General features: G+C 39.3%; 3 protein-coding genes across 4 annotated transcripts; 1 reads left to right on the top strand and 2 right to left on the bottom strand.

The window, feature by feature from the left end:
- Window positions 1–478: 478 nt before the first annotated feature.
- rtf1 (RTF1 homolog, Paf1/RNA polymerase II complex component) lies at window positions 479–16,283 on the bottom strand. Its single transcript, XM_004539957.4, has 18 exons — window positions 16,103–16,283; window positions 9,053–9,163; window positions 8,776–8,926; window positions 7,660–7,861; window positions 7,322–7,439; window positions 5,140–5,251; window positions 4,917–5,055; window positions 4,628–4,805; window positions 4,426–4,508; window positions 4,253–4,340; window positions 4,052–4,159; window positions 3,869–3,946; window positions 3,537–3,658; window positions 3,219–3,276; window positions 2,568–2,645; window positions 2,205–2,306; window positions 1,723–1,837; window positions 479–1,575 (listed from the first exon to the last, which is right to left on the bottom strand). The coding sequence occupies exons 1-18, from the start codon at window positions 16,184–16,186 to the stop codon at window positions 1,469–1,471; spliced, it is 2,034 nt and encodes a 677-aa protein (XP_004540014.1). The 5' UTR covers window positions 16,187–16,283; the 3' UTR covers window positions 479–1,468.
- A 152-nt stretch (window positions 16,284–16,435) lies between these two features.
- On the top strand, window positions 16,436–19,687 carry ndufaf1 (NADH:ubiquinone oxidoreductase complex assembly factor 1). Of its 2 annotated transcripts, none has more exons than XM_004539959.5 (5): window positions 16,436–16,741; window positions 17,536–18,072; window positions 18,269–18,454; window positions 18,573–18,647; window positions 18,759–19,687. In XM_004539959.5, exons 2-5 carry the CDS (start codon window positions 17,560–17,562, stop codon window positions 18,897–18,899), a joined length of 915 nt encoding a protein of 304 aa, XP_004540016.1. In that variant the 5' UTR covers window positions 16,436–16,741; window positions 17,536–17,559; the 3' UTR covers window positions 18,900–19,687. The 2 variants fall into 2 exon arrangements, with proteins under 2 accessions (XP_004540016.1, XP_004540015.1); XM_004539958.5 differs by having other exon boundaries at window positions 17,533–18,072.
- nusap1 (nucleolar and spindle associated protein 1) lies at window positions 19,108–22,465 on the bottom strand. The gene is made up of 12 exons (XM_004539956.6): window positions 22,272–22,465; window positions 22,047–22,115; window positions 21,771–21,962; window positions 21,450–21,633; window positions 21,262–21,357; window positions 20,871–20,983; window positions 20,727–20,777; window positions 20,469–20,635; window positions 19,969–20,132; window positions 19,747–19,863; window positions 19,556–19,658; window positions 19,108–19,473 (listed from the first exon to the last, which is right to left on the bottom strand). The coding sequence occupies exons 1-12, from the start codon at window positions 22,344–22,346 to the stop codon at window positions 19,386–19,388; spliced, it is 1,419 nt and encodes a 472-aa protein (XP_004540013.1). The 5' UTR covers window positions 22,347–22,465; the 3' UTR covers window positions 19,108–19,385.
- Between the last annotated feature and the right edge of the window lie 5 nt (window positions 22,466–22,470).

Genomic DNA, 22,470 nt, shown 5'->3' with positions numbered 1-22,470 from the left:
GTTATGCAGTTCCTGTGACATTCAGCCTAAGGATGACCTCCTTTGCTTGCATCTGCATGTCTTTGGACTTCCTACTTAAGAGTTGTCAAATACAAATTCAACATTTGGAATCAGCTCCAGCCTTTTTATTGGCTTCATTTGTCAACAAATGGTGAACACTTGTCAGTTAATTGCCTTCTTACTTTTGAGTGGGGCACTAGCATACAATCGAATGCGACTGTCTTCTTTGAGGGCACAATTCATTTGCTCATGTCTTGGCAGCTGTATCCAGACAAAACTGTCACTAGTTTTCTTTCCAGTCTTTGAAATCTCTCTCTTCTTACCTCTGCTGAGCTTGTTCTGTACTTGAAGGCTCTCTTTAAATTTCTTGATTACTTCTAACTCCAGTTCCTGAAACTTGGAAACATTGTTCTAACTTTGTATATTCACTTGTCCTCATCTGTAGTCCATGCAGAAGACAGACAAAATGACACAGAAGTTATGAAACAGTGCCCCTTTATTTTTTTCCGCACTCACTCAAAAATGCATATTTACATGGCATGCCACATCAAAACAGGAACTGACTATGGACACAATCAATAACACATAGAATCTGCTCTGGGAGTTGAGGGCATGGGAGTTATCCCATGAACAACCAACCGAGGGAAACCAAAAATGAAGCAACACTTAGAATAAGGTCGGCCATACAAAAGAGTTCCTCTTTATTTAGGTTGATTAAAAAGTGACAGATGTCCAGCTGACCTGTACTGAACGTTTTACATTTTTCATGAAGGGCCAACACTGTGGTTAAGTCAGAGATGATGATAGTGTGAACTCTGCAAATAACCACAATGCTGTTGAAATTTAGGATGGAATGCAAGTACAGATGTTCATACATACAGAGGGGGAAAATGTACTATTTTAATTTATTACTGATGAGAACAAGCTGGTCAAATCTGAAGATGTCCATAGACTTTAAAATGCCTAAACAACCTAAATTTTCTAAGATAGGTTCCTTGTTCAAGGTAATAATCCACAAGCGCCATGTTGTCTTTGTCCTCTTGGAGAAAAATAAAAAATAAAAATAAAAAAAGGGAGTTGACTCCAGAAGAGTAGGAGAGAAGTTAAATACATTAAAAAAAACAAACAAACACACAAACAAACTCCGTATACAAGTTTGTCTGTGAATGCAAAAAGAACAAAAAAAAAAAAAAAACCCAAAAAACAAACATAACTGGACAAGGTTTTCTTTTTTCTTTTTCCCGAGAAAGATCCTTTGAGAAAAATGTTGTCTCCGTTTAATCAGTATTTCCTTTGTGTTGGATGAACAGTCTATTTTATCATCATTCAAACACACATCCTTCAGGACATTCTCGCTCTTGCTCATACATACAAACACCCAGTCTCTCACTTTCACTCACACACACACACACACACACAAACTCTTGCTTACACATGCAATGTGGATTCTCGATGAGGTTCTGCCACATCAAATCAGCCCCCTCCTCTTCTTGTAGTCTTCCAGGTTGAGGGACCTGCGGGGAGCGCCGTCCTTCACTGGCAACGCGTTAGAGCTCACAGACAGAGACTTCGCCTCTGCAGACGAAGAGCAAAATTACACAACTTCACTATATCACTGTGATACACACTGGCATTCACCTTGTGCTCCAAGCAAGCAGAACATCTAGGTCGTATAGCTTCAACAGTACCACAAAACACACAAGGTTAAAACGAGGGTCTCACCTGCATTGGGAACCTGTAGGTCAATCTTTACATCAAAGTCGTGAACTTTAAACAAGTCTTCCGAGAGGTCAGTGGTTGGCTTCGGGACATCTTTGTCTTTCGGGTTTGTTTGACCCTAAAACAAACAAAGTAAAGATTTCTTCAGGATAAAGAGCTACAGTTCAGGTTAGTACTCATTTCCAGTCCAATCTCTTTTAACAAGACCTCAAAGAAAAATACATTATTTTCTGCTATAGTTTTGCCATATTCTAAAATAATAGTTTTGTTTTCATTCTTTTAAATATGACAGCTTATAATTCATGAATTCACCAAAAAACAAAAAAAACAAAACAAAAAAACAAAACAAAACACTACAGTGCTGAACTCAGTTTAGTCTTTCAAAAAGTTGAGTTTATCTCAAAATGTCTTTCCTTGGATAAAGCCAAACTTCAACACCAGTTTTGGCATAATTTTTATGAGCTATCAGAGAGGGTCCTGCTTACCAGTTTGTTCTTCTCTGGACTTGAATTGTCTGGTGTTGAACCAGAGCCATATTTCTGGTTTAGGTGAGCAAGAATAGCTGCATGGACTGACGGATCTCTGGCCTGCCAAATTAAAAGAATCACAGTGACAGATCAGATCAACGGAAGTAGAAGTAGTGGTAGTTTAGGGACATTTCAGACTGCTGTTATGCTGCGTGCACATAATTAAGCATGTCTTCAGTCTTATTTATAACAATTCAGTCATTTAAACTGTCACCTTCATGATTCAGGTATAAGTGTTTGTGAAAATGAGGCACGTGTTATTTCAGTGTGTTTAAACAAGCACAATTATCCAATCTGATAAATTTATTATAGAATACTTACATTAGACACCATGGTGGGTTTGCACTGTCTTCGTGTGAAAGGATCCATTTGTTGGTTTTTGGCATTTTGTCCTTCAGCCTGTTGGAAAATAATTAATAATATAAAAATGAATAAACTAAAAATTAGTATATAGAAACCCGCACTATCAAGGTGATGTATAATCATGAAAGCTGCATTAAAATTCATAGGTATGTTATTTTTACTACACATGCAATAGGACGTGACGGTTTTAAGCCTCTGCAGGTTGTCTTGGACATACAGGTGCTATAGTATAAAACTCTTAGGCTGGCAGATGCCTGAAGTGAACCACAGTGATACTGAACATGGTCACAGTAAAGCAGCACCAGATTAAGAAAACACCTGACATGAGGAAGCACTTTGAGGAAGATTATGAATGTACCTTTTTTATAAAATGCTGCAAAAACAGACTCCAAGTGTAAGAAAACAGACTTTATAGCCTGATGCTTGAGTCATTTATGGTTTTCCTATCCATAGATGTATTAATATGGTGTTATGCTGTCAATATTTTAGCATAAAGTTATGAATAATGAGTAATTGCATTATGTAATATAGCTTTTTTTTTTTTTTTTTTTAGCTCATCTAAGGTTGTGATGACTGTCTATGGTGCTGTTTAAGAAGGTGAACACTTACCACAAGAGCTTTCTCAGATTCAACAATGTTCCAGCTTCTGTTCCTCTGATTAATGTAGCTGGGTGGCAAAAGAACAGTTTAAGGTCATTACAGAGTAATGATAAAGGACTGTATTTACATATCACAAAAAGTTTTTTTAAACATAATACCTGGCACTACCAACAAAACACAATTTAGCTGTTTTTCTGTAGTTTCCAATAACTTTATTTAACATTAGGTTTACTAAAACCAGTGTTTTAAACTATGTATTTTAATTCAGGAACTTTGGATAAGCAGTTTTATTAAACAGTAAAATGTTTATAAGTGTAGATTGTGTACCTAATAGCAGAGATGTTCTTGGTCCTTTGTCTGTCGAGGGCTTCTGCCCTTTCCTCAAGCTCATTCAGTTCATCCTGGATCACTTTCACTCGTTCACCATCTCCACTTTCCTCTGCCATGGCCTTCAAACCAAAAGAGAAAAAGAAATGAAAAGGTAAGCCTGATTAGCCTTTGTCTCTCATCAAAGTTCAGTTCAATGACATTTGCTGTCAGTGTCCATGTTTTGTTGGTACAGATTTACAGGTTATCAGGGTGACATTTAAAGGGCTACGATAATTCCACCTTAACTTGGAGTTTAAAAAAAAAAATAAAAAATTCTGGTTTTCTTTTACCTTATCTTTGAGTAACTGCGTTTTCTTCATGGCATAATTTGGTGGTGCTTTCCGGAATCTGTCCTTTTCTTTTACAATCTGCAGAGAGTTTAGACAAAAATTTTTATGATCACTCATAATTAATGACGTCAGAAAAAAGAATGAAGACCTAGTAAAAAAAACAACATCAAAAAAACGACTTACATCCTCAATGTCTTTATCATTGAACTTGTAGTTGAGAGCTTCTTTGATGGATTGCTCCTTCTTGGTGATTTCATCCAGAGTTGGTACTTGCATTCCAGCAGCAATCATCTGAGAAAAATCGATGAAACACATTTCAGCATCACTTTATCGATTATATATTTAGGACTGTTTAAACATTCTTCTTTTTTAAAAATCACCTACCGCCTCTTTCCACTTCATGAATTCACTTTCTGTGAACTCTTGATTTGATACAAACTCAAGCCTGAAAACCCGTGTGTCACCACCATGCCTGTAGATGATTTACAACATTAAGAGTTGTGTTTTTGGAAACCAGGACAACTAAATGATCCATGTATCCATGACAGTATACCTACCTTAACTGTAATCCCTTGTTTGTTCGTGTTGATCCAAGCTGGTAAACCTTTGCCGTCTCTACTACATCAACAATTTCAGCAACCTTTCAACAACAAGGGAACAAGAAACTCAAACATAAGTAAAAATACTTCCAAAATAAATAAATAAACCTTACAATAATATATTGGTGGTAGAGGAGATGTAACGAGAATATAAGCTCACCCTATAAACTGGTTTACTGCTGCTGTTCCCGATTCCTATCCTTACAAAGCAGCCAGTCACAGTCTTAGCAAAGAAGGGCATGTGGCACCAGCGCTCCAGCTTGTGTCTGGACAGGCGGATCCTGTTGAGTTCATCTGGCAGGGAAACGGGCTGTGACTTTGGTGGAGTTTCCTCTTTTCTGGTAGCAGAACACAGTTTAAAAAGTTACTCAGAATCAAGAGAAAAGCATCAAAGTTGACCATTGCTCTTGTGATGGCACTGTGGTGAATGCACTGGTTGATACACTTACTCGTCTTCATCGTAAGATGATGAACGGGAGCTGCGATCGCTTTTGACAGATGACTTGTCATCATCCTCCTCCTCTTCTTCCTCATCGTCAGAGTAAACCTCACTCGTCTTCAGCGGCTGACGCTTAGCCAGCAACTCCGCTGTTAAGAGACGACACGTCAGCGTTTGAAAGACAATCAGATTGGCACAACAACCTGTCACAAAGGAGTACAAGGCATGCCAACCTGTTTTATTTTTCTTCTTCTCTCGTTCAGCCTTTAGTTCTTCCATAGCCTGGGATTTTTTGTCAAGTTTTTCATCACGCTTGGATCGTCTTTCCTTGTTGTGGGACATGACCTGTAGACATGAGCACTTAGAGGTTAGAATTAGAAATATGATAAAGACAACGTGTAATGCCACTCCTTCTCATACCAGGCAGAAATGAGAAGCAAAAGAGGAATCTGATTTCACTTAAATTACTGAGTGAAATTAAAACTTCAGTTCAAGCTCCTATTTAGGCAAGACTATCAATTATTGATAGAGGCTTCATTAATCCTACACTGGGGAAAATCAGTTGAATTAGACACCCTAAAGTATTATAGAAGTGTAATTTGTACTATATACAGATTACTACTATATACAGTAAAAGGCACTAAAAGACGTCACAGAGATTTTTTTGTTGTTGTATATATTATAAAGTGCAGTGGGAGTACTAATATACTCCCACTGCACTAAAAACATATTGCTAAAACAATATGTTTTAGCAGGTACTGATACACACTGTTGTATAGTATGTAGAGCAGGGCGATATGGCCAAAAATATTTCGCACGATTGAGTGGAAAAGTGTTAGCATTCATCCTGCAGCTTCACTGTGTTTATGTTATGCTAACATAGCTGTGTCGCTAGCGATCACGTAGCACATCATTATATACCAGCTAGCTCACCTTCAGTAACCCTACAAACGTCACTGCTGTTTAGTTTTGTCTTCATTTATGTTGGAAGTGATAGCAGAGCTGTACGTTTGACTTTTTTCAGAAATCTCTCAGTCAGAACATGCTATGTCATAGGGCTGTGCAATATGACCAAAATCTCATATGCCGATATAAGAATTCTATCGTCCGATAACGATATAAATCACAAAAATTTAACATTTTCTGTAAATTCTGTGAATCTCGGGCAGCTCGACTTGCGTGAAGTGTTTCCAGCTGCGCGTCCTTCAACCGGAGTAGAGTGTTTTAACCAATGCATGAAATTATACATTTTTAGACATAAGTTGTAACGGCCGCCGTTTTCTTTGTATTTATTACACGGCGTGCTGCGGGTTGCCTGTTCTAACGTTTTGTCAAAGGTTTATTTTTTAGCACCTGGCGGCTCTTTTTTAATTCTCATCCATAAATAATCTGCTCTTTCACGTGATTCAATTTATTTTGAAAAGTCTCAACAGGATCTTGAGCTTTATTGTGAAAGGTTTATGTGGAACATAAACAAGCGGAGACGCGAAGGTGTTACTGTCATTGTTGCTAACGACAACGCATAAAAACAGGCGCTTGTCCGTCCGTAGTGTGGTTATATTACATATAAGAGAAAGAGAGAACTTAAGAAATTAATATAACCACTACAGTGACCATCAGAACGATGAAAAAAATATTGCCGTAAATCGGTTTATTTTGCGACACCACGAAACAAACGATAGCATAAAATGAAACGATTGACGTTTTTATATTGTCATCCGATATATATCGTTATATGAACAGCCCCACTATGTCATGCTTAGGTAACTAGTGAAACTAGCGAGCTGACCTCCGCTAACTTCCTGCTAACGTCTAACTCTCTTAAATGTAATAAATTCTGTTTTCATGGATGCCTGGATGTTAAACTTAATTGTTACACCTGGTAAAGCAGCAGTGCTGATCATTTTATTAAGATGAAAGAATTTAGACAGTTTTTAACTCTCAGTGATGCTGCAGTGTTCGTTTGACTTTGGGACCTGAAGAGGACGGAGTTTTGGTCCCAGATTACTCCCAGATTTACGAGCACCTTAGTCCGACAAATACAGCAATAACAACAGCCCGCTTGCATGTTGTACAAAACAATGTGCTTTGGTGGGTATCTGACAGACAAACACTAAACCAGTTCCACATCACTGAAGTTGCAACATTTTTACAAACCAATTCTGTTTCATCCGTTTCACTCAACGATCCGCTTTCCCCCCCCCTTCTCATTCTCCGTTGCCACCATGCTTTTTCGGCCATGTGCGTATGAAAACAAAGACACTGTGCATGCGCGTTTTACCCATATTCTATCGCGATATTTTATTTTCTTATCGTTGCCCAACATTGTACCGGTATTACCGTGAACAATATAATATGGCCCAGCCCTAATAGTGTGTCTAATATTGTTTTAGATGTGTGTGAAACTAGACTCACCACTTGTGTATCTTGAACCTGAGATTGCTTCCTTTTTTCTTGCTCTTCTTCCTGCTTTTTCTTCTTCTCCTCCTTCTCCTTCTTCTTTGCTGTCTTTAGTTTCTTCTTGATTTCAAACCTTTGAAAACAAGCAGAATCCTGAGTGAATAAACTGTGAGCTCACGTCATAACTTAAAAATGCCATGTTTTTGCATTGTATGGCAAATTTGTTGAAGTAAAATAGGAGTGCTCTAGTGTATTTTAACAAATAACTATTTTGTAGGATTTTTTTTAACAACTAAGAAAAAGTTATTTATGCCAAGTACAACTTTTTTTAACGATTTTTATTCCCCACTCACCGTCTCTTTAGCACCTCTCTTTTCTCAATTCTGTTGAACAGCTCTTGTTCTCTCTCCTTTTCTGTCATCTGCTCAAGTCGAGCTCTGTCCTCAGCATCACCCATCAAGTCATCATCATAACCATCCCTGAACACCTCGTCCTCAGAGGAATCCGAGTCAGAGCTGGAGGACGAACTGTTGCTCTCTGAATCAGACACCTCGCCTAAAAAAATTTTTCAAGGAACCAGAGACAGGGAACACAAAAAAAGCTGTTTTCAAATCAATTACAAAACAAAAAGGTAGACACGTCATCAGAGAGATTTTAATTCTCTGGGAAATTCGACTTTTTTTTTTGGAAGTCGAATTTCCCAGAGGAACCCACCCGAGGGATTAATAAAGTTCTATCTTATCTTATCTTATCTTATCTTATATCTGACTTTTGTCTACGAAATGTGTCATAAACAGCTTTTATAAGCAGAATTTGGAAGGGAAGCTTTTAACCATGAAGCAGTTCTAAATCCTTTTAACATTGCCAATGTAATTAGGTCCCAAAAAAAGTAAATAAATAAGTGTAAATGGCTTAGTGAAGTTGTACTGTAGGCTTTTCCTCACTCAATGTAGACAGTTTCATGTTAGTGGATTACCAAAACTGAATTGGATTTGTGAACAACCACAAATTCCCAGGATAATTTTTTTCCAGGTTTTTCTTAATGCTGTCAGCCAGTTCACACCAGGACAATGTGACAAAAATAAACAACAGCTTAGATGCTTTGCTGTGAGACACCTGAGATAAACAGGATGAGTGAGTGAGTCATGTAATCCTAACCTCTTGAAAAACCTGTGGATGCAGCACTCTAGTGATGTATAATCTACAGTTCGTAATATGTCTGGATGTCCCGCTCTACACTTCATGGAACATGTTTTGAACATGTTTTGAACATGAGAACGCGTGCAAGTCTGTTTTGCTCACCAGTTTAGTAGCATTTCAAGGATACTAAACTTATGAATAGATGTGTGACTTAATAATAACTTAATCTTAATAATAGATTTAAAAAAAAAAAAAAAAGGCTGCAAAGAAGCCTTATTTGAGAGCAGGGAAAATCTTTTTCAATGTGAACACTGAATTAAGAAACCCACCTTCCTCCGGTGCAGAGCTTTCAGCTGAGCTGTCCCCATCTGAGCTACCAGACGCTGTCGCTTTATTAACCTTCTTCTTTGTAGCGTTCTTCTTTTCAGACCCTTTGCCCTGCTTAACCTTCTTTTTGCCTTTGGTGCCACCGACCGTCCACTACACAAAAGGAATGAAAATGTAACTTTTGATTATATAATTGACAGAGAATTGAGGTTTAGTCTCCTGTGCCTCACATGTCCAAAACTGTAAGGTCTTTTAGAGTAAATACTAATAGTGCTATACCTCGTCATCACTGTCAGATGTCTCAGAGTCTGTGGAAGCTGCTGCTTTGCCAACAGGTTCTTCTTGCTCACCCGAATCAACCCTTTTCCTCTTTGCCAAAGACAGCAGCTCCTGAAAGTGACAAAACAGCGATGTGGTTCACCTACAGTGAGGGAAATAATTATTTGATGCCCTACTGAATTTGTAAGTTTGCTCACTTACAAAGAACTGAACAGTCTTTAATTTTGTTCCACTTTAATGAAGAGACAGAATATCAATCAAAACATCCAGAAACAACACATTACATAAAAGTTATAAATTGATTTGCATGTCACTGAGTGAAATTAGTACTTGTTTGATTGACTAAAGCCCAGCCAGAATTAAGGCTCCACAGGTTAGTACTCCTGCCTACAGAATCAATTTCTTCCATTCTGATCTCATGACCACCATAAGTAAGACCAAAGAGCTGTCAAAGGATGTCAGATATAAGATTGTACACCTGCACAAGGCTTGAATGGACTACAAGACCACCAGCAAGAAGCTTAGTGAGAAGGTGACAACTGTTGGTGCAATTATTTTGATCTGAAGACAGTTGGGACCACAGTCAGTAAAACACCATTCGTAACACATTACACATAATGAACTGAAACCTTTCAGTGTCCACAAGGTCCCCCTGCTCAAGAAGGCACATGTACAGGCCTGTCTTACGTTTGCCATTGAACATCTAAATCACACGTGTCAAAGCCAAGGCCCATCAAGTATGGATGTACTATTATTGTTATTCATGGCCCGGCGATATGAGGCGCTAATAATATACAAACTACATATCCCATAATGCAGCGCTGCAGCCTCCTTGCTGAACGCTAGGCTAACTGGGAACATTCCAGCGTCAATCAAGTCAAACTTCTGTTATTGCGAAGCTAGCCGCTCACAATGGTGGAGAGAAAAGTTGATTCTGAAAGCAGAGCCTTTCAGCGCCAGTGGGTGACTGAATATATGTTTACAGACATTGCTGGTAAACCCGTGTGTCTTATTACTGGAGCTAATGTGGCTGTAATTAAGGAATTTAATTTAAGATGGCACTACGAGACAAAACGTCAGGATAAGTTGAAAAACCTAAATGCAGAGCAGAAACTACAGAAAGTAGAAGAGCTAAAGAAGAATCTGACATTTCAGCAGACGTTTTTCACCAGAGCAAAATCAAAGTGAAGCTGTTGTGAAAGCAAGTATTGTAGCAGAGGAGATAGCCAAATCAGCCCGGTACCACTCTGAAAAGCTGCATGATGAAGGTGTGCGGCGTCTTGTGTCCAGACAAAACGCAGATTTTGGCAAATGTGAGCCTGAGGAGAAATACGATTGCTGATCGGGTTTGGCCACTGATTTAAGAACACAGTTAGAAGCAAAAACTTTATTGCATACTCTCCTGCTGTAGATGAAAGTACAGACATGATGGACATTGCACAGCTGGTCATCTTCATCCGTGGAGAGGAAATATTGAACATTAAATCGATGCACGGGACGACGACAGAAAAAGACATTTTTTAAAAGGTATGTCAAAGTGTAACCGACATGAAACTGCCCTGGGACAAACTTGATGGACTTACAACAGATGGAGCGCCGGTGTTGTGCGGTGAAAAAAGCGGACTAGTCAGCAGGATGTGAGTAAAGATGCAGGAGGAGAACTGTACCGGTGAGTTATCAGCATATCACTGCATCGTACACCAGGAAAGGCTGTGTGGTAAAGTCTTAAAAATGGAGCATGTAATGATCACTGTAACGCAAACCGTAAATTTCATCTGAGCAAAAAGTTTAAATCACCGTCAATTTCAGTCTTTATGTGGGAAATAGATTCAGAGTTTGCCGACATTCCTTATCACACAGAGGTCCGTTGGCTGAGTTGGGATAAAAATGCTCAATAGAGTTTTTGAGCTCAGCAAGGAAATCTGTCAGTTCATGGACATGGCATGTATGATGCGGTGAAGGCATTTCAAGTGAAGCTGCCACAAATGCACCAGTGCAACCTGCCTCACTTTCCCTGTTGCCAAGTAATGTTGAACCAAGTCAGCGGACTTTGCTGAACTGCACCTGTGCAGATTCAGATGGAGCTGCAGTGTAATGATACACTCAAGGCAAAGGACGACACTGAATGGCCCACACAGTTTATTAGTTCCATTCCTGAAGCAATGCCCAGCTCCGTCTATATGCGTCTCGAACCTTGCGTATGCTTTCATTTATTTTTTCGGGGGGTTTTGGCAGCATGTTCATATTTCTAACTTGCATAATTTTGACAGGATATATTTTTATTTTATTTAAAGTTAAAGTTTATTTTTTTAAGTTTATTTAATCTGGAATAATATTCCTGTCTGTTTTTATTCATATTTATGTTTAAAAAAACCATTGTTTTAGTGTGTTCAATAAATGTTTATCTTGTTTGGCCCGCGACCTAAAGTGTGCCTTGAGTTTTGGCCCCTGTGCAATTGAGTTTGACACCCCTAATCTAAATGATTCACAGGTTTGGTGAGAAAGTGCTGTAGTCAGACAAAACCAACAATCAAGTTCTTTGTCATCAACTCAACCTGGCGTGGTTAGAGTAAGACAAATGCCAAGTATGATCCAAAAAAAACACCTTGCCCACAGCCAAGCACAGAGGTAGAAACATTACGCTTTGGGGCTGTTTTTCTACTAAGGGTAAAGAACATCACTACATTGAAGAGTCAAGTACCAGAAGATTTTCTGGTATGTGAAGAGTTTTAGATAAGAGACCCTTTCCGTCAGGCAGAACACTCCGGAGAGGTCGTGGATGGGTCTTCCAGCATGACAATGGACAAAAGCATACCACCAAGGGATCAGGAGTGGCTAAAGAAGCAGCAGATTAAGATAATGCAGTGACCTAGCCAGTCTGAAAAGTGTGAAGGGAGCTGAAGCTTTGAGTTGCCAAGCAGCAGCCAAGAAAATTAAAGAACTTCTTTATAAATGAGCAAACATAAAAATTCAGCAACGGGGTCAAAAAAAAATTATTTACCCATACTGCAGTACAAATGGACAGAACTTCTCAAGCCACTTGAACTGAAATTCATATAGTGGGACAAAGTCAGCAGAAGTAGAACACTTTAAATTTAATGATCAAACCCATGGAAAGCTTCTCTTTCTTATTATTTAGCAGCAATCTGTTTCCCAGAAGTAAAATTACATGTGCCTTGTATTTCTCAAAACACCTTCTGATACTAGTTTGATGATTAACTTGCCTCATTAATGCGGTTATTCAAGACAACTACTCAAACAGACCTGATAACACACAAAAAGAAAGTGAACCTGCATACTCCACTACTATAAAATGTAGAAAAAGAAAAACAAAACTATGCTCTCTCTCTCTCTCTCTCTCACTTGAGAGCTTTCATTAAATATAATTTCTTTCCCTGTGACATAATATAATGCAGGGAGGATCAAGTCGGGACACTGGTCAAAGATGGTTTCTCTCGTGAAGTTCACAATAGCAGCTTGCTTGTTTAACAAAGACTCCATTTGGTTTATTCAAGGTTACCGATTGTATAGAGCAGCAAAGAATGTAAAGCCTGACAAAACTGCTATATTCTCACATGGATGAAGCAAGACATGTGGTATTTGTACTAAAGAGCAAGCAGCGTGGAGAACATTCGCAATTCAGCTTAGAAAAACAACCGCATTTTCATATACAGCTCCTGCAGTTAATGTTAAGATTCACAGCCACATGCCTGTGAAAACAACCTGTTATACTATAGCTCCTCCAAAACACTGAGGGCATCTCTTTAGCTTTACATGCATTTATTAACCATTGCTCCATATCATTAACAAGTCCTCTCAGTCTTGCAGTTTCTACTTTTTACCTGTACCCAAAGAAAGCCATGTACGTCTGCAGTTATTGTCCTCAATAATTTGGCCAAACACATATCCATTAACTCTGAGTCTGCTTCTATTGGAGGTCTCTTCTTGTTACAAAGGAGCTTTCCTCACCGCTGTCTTGAAATGTTTGCTTTGGGGCTAATTTGAGGGTTCATCTCTATGTTAAAAAGATCTAGAAATTCAATTTGTAAAAAAAAAATCAAAAACCTTAACTTAAATTTAGCTAATTTAAATTTTCCAATGACCTGACTTATTTGGGTTCGGAAACTGCTGGCTCTTCCAATGAAAACTCAAATTCAATCTTTGGGAGACTCAAACCAAGTTTCTTCAGCAGCGATTATACTCATTGTGAATTTTGCTTGAGTGTTTAAGGTCCATGGCGAAACTTTTAATATCCACACTGAAGTGCTCAGAAAAGGAGTTCCAGGAACCAATCTCAAAATAGCATTGCAGGAAGAACCAGCGCAGAGACTGGACATGAGAAGAACGGCGCCTTGGCTACAAAATAAGGTTGGTGAATTAGAGGCTTATTAAAATGCCTTCTCCTACATGCATGTTCTGGCTGTCATCTTTGACACATTGTGCCACGGATTCACAGACGTCTTACACATCCATTTTCTAGTGCAATTACAAAACAAATTTGGTTATTCAGACCATGAGGGTACTATTGAGAAATACCAACAACACTATCATGCTGTAAACATGAATTGATGCATGTTGCTCAGATTAATGTCAGGCTTAAACAGCAGCAGCGTTGTCGTCTTTCTCACAAACTGTGTAAACAGGCATGCATGACAATGAGTAACTATGGTTACAGTGTGACGCTGTGAAGCTCATGATTGCCAAGAAAAGATCTTAAATTATTATGCATACGCAAAATCAAGTATGAACCTCAGTGCTTACGTTTAAGTAATATGGATATATACTCTGTGGGTGGCTGTAGCTCAGGAGGTAATCACAGGGTTGGTAGTTCAATCCCTAGCTGTTCCAGTCTGCATGATAATATCATTAGGCAAGATACTAACCCCGGCTTGCTCTCAGATATATCCATCGGAGTGTGAACGCTAGATAGGAAGCACTTAACCATAGAAAAGGTCCTTTTATGAATAGGTCAATGAGACAAGATGTATAAAGCGCTTTGAGTCCTCAGAATAAAATAGTGCTATACAAAAAACAGTCAATTTACTATGTAGCATAGATTACCTTTTCAAACATAATATTATTGACACAAAACTATATACTGTGTGAATAATCATATTTTAGAAGGAAACAATTAACCATCTGTGTGCATTTTATGTAACTTACCCTATAAACATTTGTTGTGCTATTCAGAGCTATGCATGTCTATTTATTCAAAGTGTGCCATAATAAGAAGAATATTTGAGTCTGATTAGTGCATACTGATTCTTTTTATATCCTGGACAGGAGGAGAACTGATTGCGTACTTAAAAAAGAAAGGCAGGCTAACACACTTGATTGCAACTGTTACAGAGTATGATATTTTACTATAATGTCTAATTAACAACTTTAAAAAGTTGCTGTTATCAAGTGAAAATCCAAAATATTTCTGGGTCCTTTTAATCACCCAAAGTTTCAAGACCCGAGCAATGCCTCTGGTAACATTCGACACCTCATTCCTCAAATTTAAGGCTCACCACAGTGGATCATCTGCCTTGAGCTCACACCATCCCTAGAATACCTGCATGTACTCCTTTACTACATCCATGAACTACATCTGTGGCTTCTATTTTTCTCCTGCCTCACAGATCCATATTCAACACCTTTTTTTCCAATATATCCACTATCCCTCATCTGCATATTTCCAAACCATCTCTAACCGTCTCCAAACTGCTCAATCTGAATTGTCCCTTTGATGTACCCCCCCTTAAATCTTGGCATTTTCTGATCACTCCCACTGATCAGTGATCATCTCTACCTACTCTACCCTGTCTGCACTCTCTTTTTCACCTCTCTTGTCTGTTGCTTTGGATGGTTAACATCAGGTATTTAAATGCATGTATCTTCACTACCTCCTTGCAGCTTTAGTTACACCTGTTTCCCTCTCGTTCACATACGTTTTCTGTTTTGGTTCTACTGACTTTTATTCCTCATCTCTCCAGATTTACTTCCATCTGCTCCCAGCTCTCAATACAGATCACTATGTCATCTGCAAACATCTTAGTCCATGGAGACTCCTGCCTGATCTCACCTGTCAACCTGTCCATCAACACTGAGAAGAAGAAGGGGCTCAGAGCAGATCTTTCAATGTAATCCCATCCCCACCTTAAACCCTTTCTCTTACCACACACCTCCCTACTGTCTGTGTCCTTATACATTATCCTGCACCAGCCTCACCTGACTTCCTCATGCAGCACCACAGATCCTCTCATGGCACCCTATCACACGCTTTCTCGAAATCCACAAAGACCGTGCAACTACTGAAGATAACTATATTAATCCGCACTTGGTCAAAAAACACGCACGATCAAACCTACTGACGGTTTGAGCAACCAAAGAAGCTCGTCTTACTGACCCAGTCTGAGCTTCTGTGGTCACAGTTTCTGTTTTCTCGGGGGGGGGACAAACGGGTCAAATACACGTGAGTTTACAGGTGATGTAAACAGCGTTGGCAGCTCTTCAGACTGACATGTTTCTCTGCCAGCTCCAGTTTGACAACAACACCACCGAAATAGAACTTCGTCTCATGACGTCATGCAGGAGATAATGTTCTGACTAAAGCAAACGCGACTCCAGAACGATTTCACTTTATCAAAAAATAAACAAACAACACACTCCATTCCAGTTTAGTCTGAACGCTAACGCACCAATTATTCAACAGAGCACGGCTGCAGTCACGCAGCTTACGGCTCGAAACCAGTCAAAGGCCCACGGCGCGGCATTTTCATGGCTACTTAATACTGCATGATTGCAAGCGTTGGGTACCTTTCATAACTTAACGAGCTGGCTCTGTTCAAACTCAAACACTTTCCATTTTATCCAGTACCAACCCGTAAACGCTTAGTAGAAACCTAGCTCCGTGTTAAGATTTGAGTGTTTTATCACAAAGGAAACAGCGGTTGTAAATAAAATAGGCCCACTCAACGCAATCAGCTAGCACACATTAGCGTCAGCCTGAAACTGTTGTCAACTTCAGAATCCACCGGTGGGGAAAAGGGTAAAAATAACACCTACCTGATCTAAATTATCGTCACTAGCGCTGTCTTCGGAGTCAGAGTCAATAACGACTCGACCTTTCCGCTTCTTTACATTCACCATGATTAGCTGCAGAGCTAACCCACTAGCTACCACTGTGTCGTCTAATGTAATGTTCTCTACGATAGCTGTCGCTGCTACCTGGCTAACTCCGGAGTCGATCACACAAAGGCGGCACTGCGCATGCGCGCCTGTATTACCAGCTTGATTAACGAAAACATGTTTAAGTGAGATATAACAAAAATTTCTGTTCTTGGTCCCTGTGTATTAAATACGAAGATTCAACCAAAGAACATACCGCAGAAACGGAACCGCTGGATATAAGAGCATATACAGTTAGCAGAGAGAGGAACCATATATGAGTACAGGAGTCAGGACAGTAATCTTTGATGCACGGAAGCTGTGTTGAGTGATTACCTTGTGGCTCATTCAGTGACATTTCTGGTCGAAGGTTTGCTGAAGGAATTTCAGTCGTGTTGGTTTACCTATTTTTACTAGGACAGCGTACACCGGCAGTCTATATATTCTTTTGTACCTCATAGCATAGTGTATGATGAAACCTAACCCAAACAAGCCCTGATGTATCTACGAGACATTTGCTTCTACATCGTGGTCAAGGTAAATGTAAACAGTTTACACTGTGTTAAGTTATTAACTGTAGTTTACGTCATGTAATTCTTTCCACGAAGTAAACAGTTTCAATCATTCCAGTATGGTTAAGCTTTTGATTAATTTGTGTGTTTAGACAAATATAATTCGAAATGTATCTGACAGTCATTCTAAACGAATAGCACGCAATCAATTTTAATTCTAAGGACTTAGAGGTAACAGTCTTTATTCACCAACTGTGTAGACAGAAAAAAGTAAGTAAACCTCCTCATGACCTCTCCCGAAACAACCTGGAGTCAGGTGATCGAATTAAGAAGTGAGAGTGGGAGTGTGATTATAGAAATGCCCCTCCCTATTCTAGTAAGTGTCTTGGGTTGAATTTCTCTGTCTTTAATGTTTTCCCTGTTGTGAATAATTTTTCGCGTTGTAAAACCCTTCCAGAAACCTCTTTATGATCTTTGCTAATGTCATTTTTCATCAGCATTGTGTTTACACACATGTGAATGCTCCAGACCAGCAAACTGCCAAAACTTCTGCTCACACTTGCCGATATGTGAGCAAGTGTGAAAATGGGATTATACGTAAAGAAAACCCATGAACACATAATTCAAACAAGAAACCTTTCATTTTTCTACATAAATATAGTTGTTTGAAGTGGGACATTTTAAATGCCCTCTATTGGATAATTATACAAAACGATATAAATATTGTTTTAAGTGTGTCAGGCCATTATTTTGTTTTTGAGAAACATATTCTTATTTATATTCATTTTGACTCTGTTACTCTGTTTTGTATCTCAGCAGTGAAACCTGCAGATCAGCGTTGAAATGTCCCTGCCGAGGATCACACACCTCCCTTCTGGGAGGCTGCTGAGCACCATCCTCCACCACCAGCCGCTTCTCCCCTCCATCATTCCTCTCACTGTGCCCAAAAGAGCTGTGATCCAGGGTGAATACAGACGACCTGGCCAGCCCAAAAAGACCAAGTTTGCCTGGCAAAAGATTAACTTTAATTTCTCAAAAGGTTTGGAGGGGATAAAGAAACATTTCACACTCCTAAAAAAGGAGTTTACCGACCGCTGGGTTGGCCCTGAGGGTAAACCGATTGTTGAGCACATGCTGGAGCAGAACAGAGTTGTATGGGAGTTCAGAGGTCCAGAGAGCCTGAGGGAGTGGACGGTGTCCTCTGATCGTGAGATTGGAGGCCATAGTGAAGCTTACCTGAAGCTGGGAAGGAACAATAATACCTGTTTTCTGTACGGGACACTGAGCTCTACTCCCCCACGAGATGGAGAAACACGCTACAGTGGATACTGCACTATGCGCTCAAAGCAGCCTCTGGTTAGTGTTAACTGCTGGATACCATGTTTTTGTTGAATTCAGTAGCGCAGAGAGAGATTAGTCTCCCTCCCGTGATTACTTTTCATTTAGAACATAATATAGGATGGATGCAGAGGGGAGGAGGGGGTTCCCCCATTGCAGTTTATCAATGAAAGTTTATGTAAATACCAATTTCCAAGTCTTTTGTGTCTTCTAGGCTTCCTTTGATAGAAAAAAACACCATGATTGGAGCAGTTTTAACACTCTGCAATTACGTGTACGTGGTGATGGTCGCCCATGGATGATTAACGTCTCAGCAGAAACATACTTCTCTCACCAGAAGGATGACATATACTGTTATTTCCTATATACCAGAGGAGGGCCCTACTGGCAGGATGTTAAGGTGAAGTTTGTTTTTTTTTTTTAAAGTAAAATTATTTAATAAATCTATATAGGTCTGTTTAAGAGGCATGATAGTATCAAATACGTTGATCAGCCTGACTTCAAATGCTCTTCTGCAGATACCTTTCTCCAAGTTCTTCCTTACACATCGAGGGAGGGTACAAGATGACCAGCATCCTGTCTGGCTGGACAAGGTAGTGCAAAGAAAAATTCCCTCACAAAGTGATGATAAAACTGATGTATCATTACCCTAATCCCTTTTTAGCTTGTGGCCTTCACATTGTTTTTCATATTTGTATTTACAGGTTAACACCATTGGGTTTACTTTGGGAGACAAAGCTGATGGCCCATTCCAGCTTGAAATTGATTTCATTGGTGTTTGCAAAGATTATGCACACACAGAGGAGTTTGCCTATGAAGCATACAAGAGGAACCCAGAAGTCTAAGAACGGTTAATGCTGCAGTCAGACTGTTGGGAAAAATTTGAACTTATATTGACACCATTTCTGTAATGTCATTATAGATTTCAAACTATTAATATTAATGACTTGTGCAGACCGTTTATTATTAAATTATGTATTAAATACCACAATAGAACAAATATAAAAAGACAAGATCTTGGGTCTTATGAGTGCCTCAATTGTAGCAAAGTAATAAAGCAAATGAAATTTTTAATTAGTAGTTTCAAAATGCAGCAAAACAGGACAGACTTATATCACATCAAAATATCCTTTTAAAAAAAAAGGTATTAGCGTTTGAGCTAAAAGTATTTAAAAGAAATGCAGGATTTGAACCTCAAAGACGCTGGACAGTATATGTAAGCTTCTACTACTTTTCTATAGGGGCTACAAAATGCTGAAACTGAAGCTGCAGACAATGAAATATTTACACTTCAACAGGGTTTACAAAAGGCCCCAAGCAGGCACAATATTTTATGCCATGACAAGGCCTCTTCTTGCCCCAAGCATACTTTCTTTCTTCTGCTTCCGATCTTGTATCTGCTTTGCTCTCCTGCCCTGCCTAAAATAAGAATAAAGATATTCAGAGATGTGGCATGAGCCAACTGCAATGGGAGAATTTTCAGCATCAATTAAAAACCTACCTTGACTGGACTTTGTGCTGTTTGTAAGCTTCCTGGTGTGGATTTGAGACAGACTTGTTCATGGCCGTGTTTTCTTTGACATCTTCAAATGGCTTCAGTTTACCTATGTATAAAATAAATAACTCAATGCTACATCTTGTCCAATCAAATGGTGTTTCACACGAACAGGGAAAATGAGAACATTTTTATACCTTTATGAGGCTTGTAGGTGAGGGGACGTGACAGACTCGCCTTCAGATCAAAGCTGGGTTTCTTGTTTGTGCCAGGCGTTGTTGAAGTGCTTGTGTTGCCAGTGAAAACAAATGGTCCTTTCAGAGGGGGGGAAAAAAAACAAAAAAAACCAAAACATAATCATCTACTTTTTAGAAACATACTTCAAATATATCATTCCAAGGGTTGAAAGGCCAAAGTACCTGGAGTTTTTGTTGCAGAGAACGATGCAGTTTTGACACTGCTGGGCTTTAATCCATTGGCAGTCGGTTTCTGCGGGGTGCTGGAAGCCACGCAGGGTGACATGCGTGCAGGTGTCTTCACCAGTGACCTTTTATATTCATTGTCATGAGTAGCTTCTGAGAACCTGTATGTAGACAGTTCTCATTAAAGCATTAGATTTAATACAAAACTTAAATTTGAATGTTTCCACTTTGCAATACCACTTAAAGTTTATTTTGGAATATCCACTCTTGAATTCAGGTTTATCCTTTAGAATGAACCATTATTTAACAAGTGTTTGCAAACAGAGACTGCATCGCTAAGTCATAAGTTTTATACACCTGTGCGAAAGTGATTGATAACTAATGAGAAGATTAAATGACTGTGGCTCAGTACTTTTGTCCATTTAAAAGACACAGATCCCGAAGAAATTCATTAGATTTGTTGTATCAAAAGGCCAGAGGATAAAACGGTGACTCACCGAACATTGATCCTGCGAGTAGAAAGAACAGACGGCCTGAAGGAGGTGACCTCCTTTGAAAGAGGTTTTTTGGTGGCTGAAAGCACAGTGTGCCTGCAGTTTTTGCCACCTGGTGTCTTGTTCACTGGGGCAGGGCTGAACATGGAAGCACGAGTTGGATTTGCCCTCTGTGGGATTATATACATGTGTCATTAGTGTGCTTCAGAAGTAATCAATATATACATCAAATGTGGGTGACCAGTAGATGGTGGTGCTTACCACTTGATCTTTGCCATCAACTTGCAGCAGTTTAGTTTTGTCTGACAGACTCTACAGGTAAAAAAAAATAAAAATAAGACAAAGTTCAAGTAAAAGTTACCTTTAATTTTTCCTGAATAAAACTAAGCCAAGATAATTTGGCACCTTTAATTCCTTCACTGAATTTCTGTACGTCTCCATCTGTTTCGTCTTCCGCTGAACATAGGAATCAATGGACTCCATCTTGTTGAAATGAGCCTCGTGAAGTTTTTTGAAATCTGGATAAACAAATAAAATGTATAACATATTCAAAGATTTATTTATGCATTTTTTTTTTTTGGGGGGGGGGGGGGGGGGGGGTTTCTTTTTAATCGATTAAGGTTTTATTTACTCAAGCAAAATAGTTGTGCATCTATAGAAAACAGGAAAATGTACACATTTCTCTGAAATAAAGTAGGACAGGCTCTGCTGTACATAGCAGAGACTCCAAAAAAGCTTTTGCTGAATCAAGCACAAAAAGAACCATATCATTGAAAGAGGAACAAACAAAACTTACTGGGGGTAACAGGCTTCAACAAAGGCTTACTCTTCTGCTGGAGACGAGGAATTCTACCAGCTTTTGCCCCTTTTGGTGCCTTTTCTGGACACAGACCTTTAAAGGTAAAATTTGTGCAAAAGTACATGATCGTAAAGTCCAAGGAAGAAAACATAAGTGTGTATCAGCTTTTATCAACTATTGCTAACCTGTTTCAGCAGTCACTGGTGCTTCATCCTTAATGGCAGGCTGTAGCTGCTGCTCCTCACGGTCAGCAGTCTGGATCTTTTTAGGAGGCTCATTTTTTTCTTTATCGTTTGTAGAGGACACCTTTCTCTTCTTACCACCCCTGGCATTGCAAGGTGCAGTAAGTGCATCAGCTTCAGTGTCATCCTTAAAAAGAAAAATAAGCATAAAGGTTTTAAACCTCCAGAATGCAAAGAACTTAAACAGCTGCAAAGCAACCCTATGCACAGGGATATAGAGTGCTTCAGATGTATTTATGTTGAATGCAGTGTAATGTATAATACCTTTGCAGCAACTGGAGGCATCTTGGCATCGCTTTTAGTCGGTGTCGCAGTATCAGAGATTTTTCTCTTGTTACCCTTTCCTTTACCTCGACGTGTGTTCACAAACCCAGTAGTGCTGGAAACTTCTTCCTTGCAAGCTGAATCCAGGACAACCTCAGATTTCTCCTGAGCTTCATCATTAATATCTTGCCCCTGGAACAGTCATAAACGCATTAGCGCTGTGCACATGAGATGCTGACAACAAAGCCAATACATTACAAAACAGCAGTAAGTTACCTGCTCCTTCGCCTCTTTGTTCTTTTCTTCTTGATAATGCTGCTTTATGGCCTTCAGAAGTTTGTCGGCCTAATGTTGCCGAAAAAAAACGGGAAAAAATGCATTTGAGTGTAGTCTGCCCAACACACGTTGACGTTAGAGAACAGCCAGCTACCGTTAGCGAATACAAGGTAAGTCTACCATAACCCCGCTAGAAGCAAATTTTTAAAAGTACCGCTTCATTACCTTCATGTTCGCCTTGAGTCCCAGCTCCTTAGCGAGACTTCGCAATTCTGCATATTTCATAGAGTCCAAATCCATGCCGGTATGACAGTTTATTTCGCTTTTTTTAAGAAAAAAAATCCGCGCACACGTCGGTGTTTCTCCTCACCACAAACGGCGTCGGTTAAAACTACCCTCCGATTCAAAACACAGAAGCGCGACA

The sequence above is a fragment of the Maylandia zebra genome, linkage group LG19 (assembly GCF_041146795.1).
Source record: "Maylandia zebra isolate NMK-2024a linkage group LG19, Mzebra_GT3a, whole genome shotgun sequence".
Classification (NCBI taxonomy): domain Eukaryota; kingdom Metazoa; phylum Chordata; class Actinopteri; order Cichliformes; family Cichlidae; genus Maylandia; species Maylandia zebra.
Note: the sequence above shows the minus strand (reverse complement) of the source record. Positions and strands in the feature narration are given on the sequence as shown.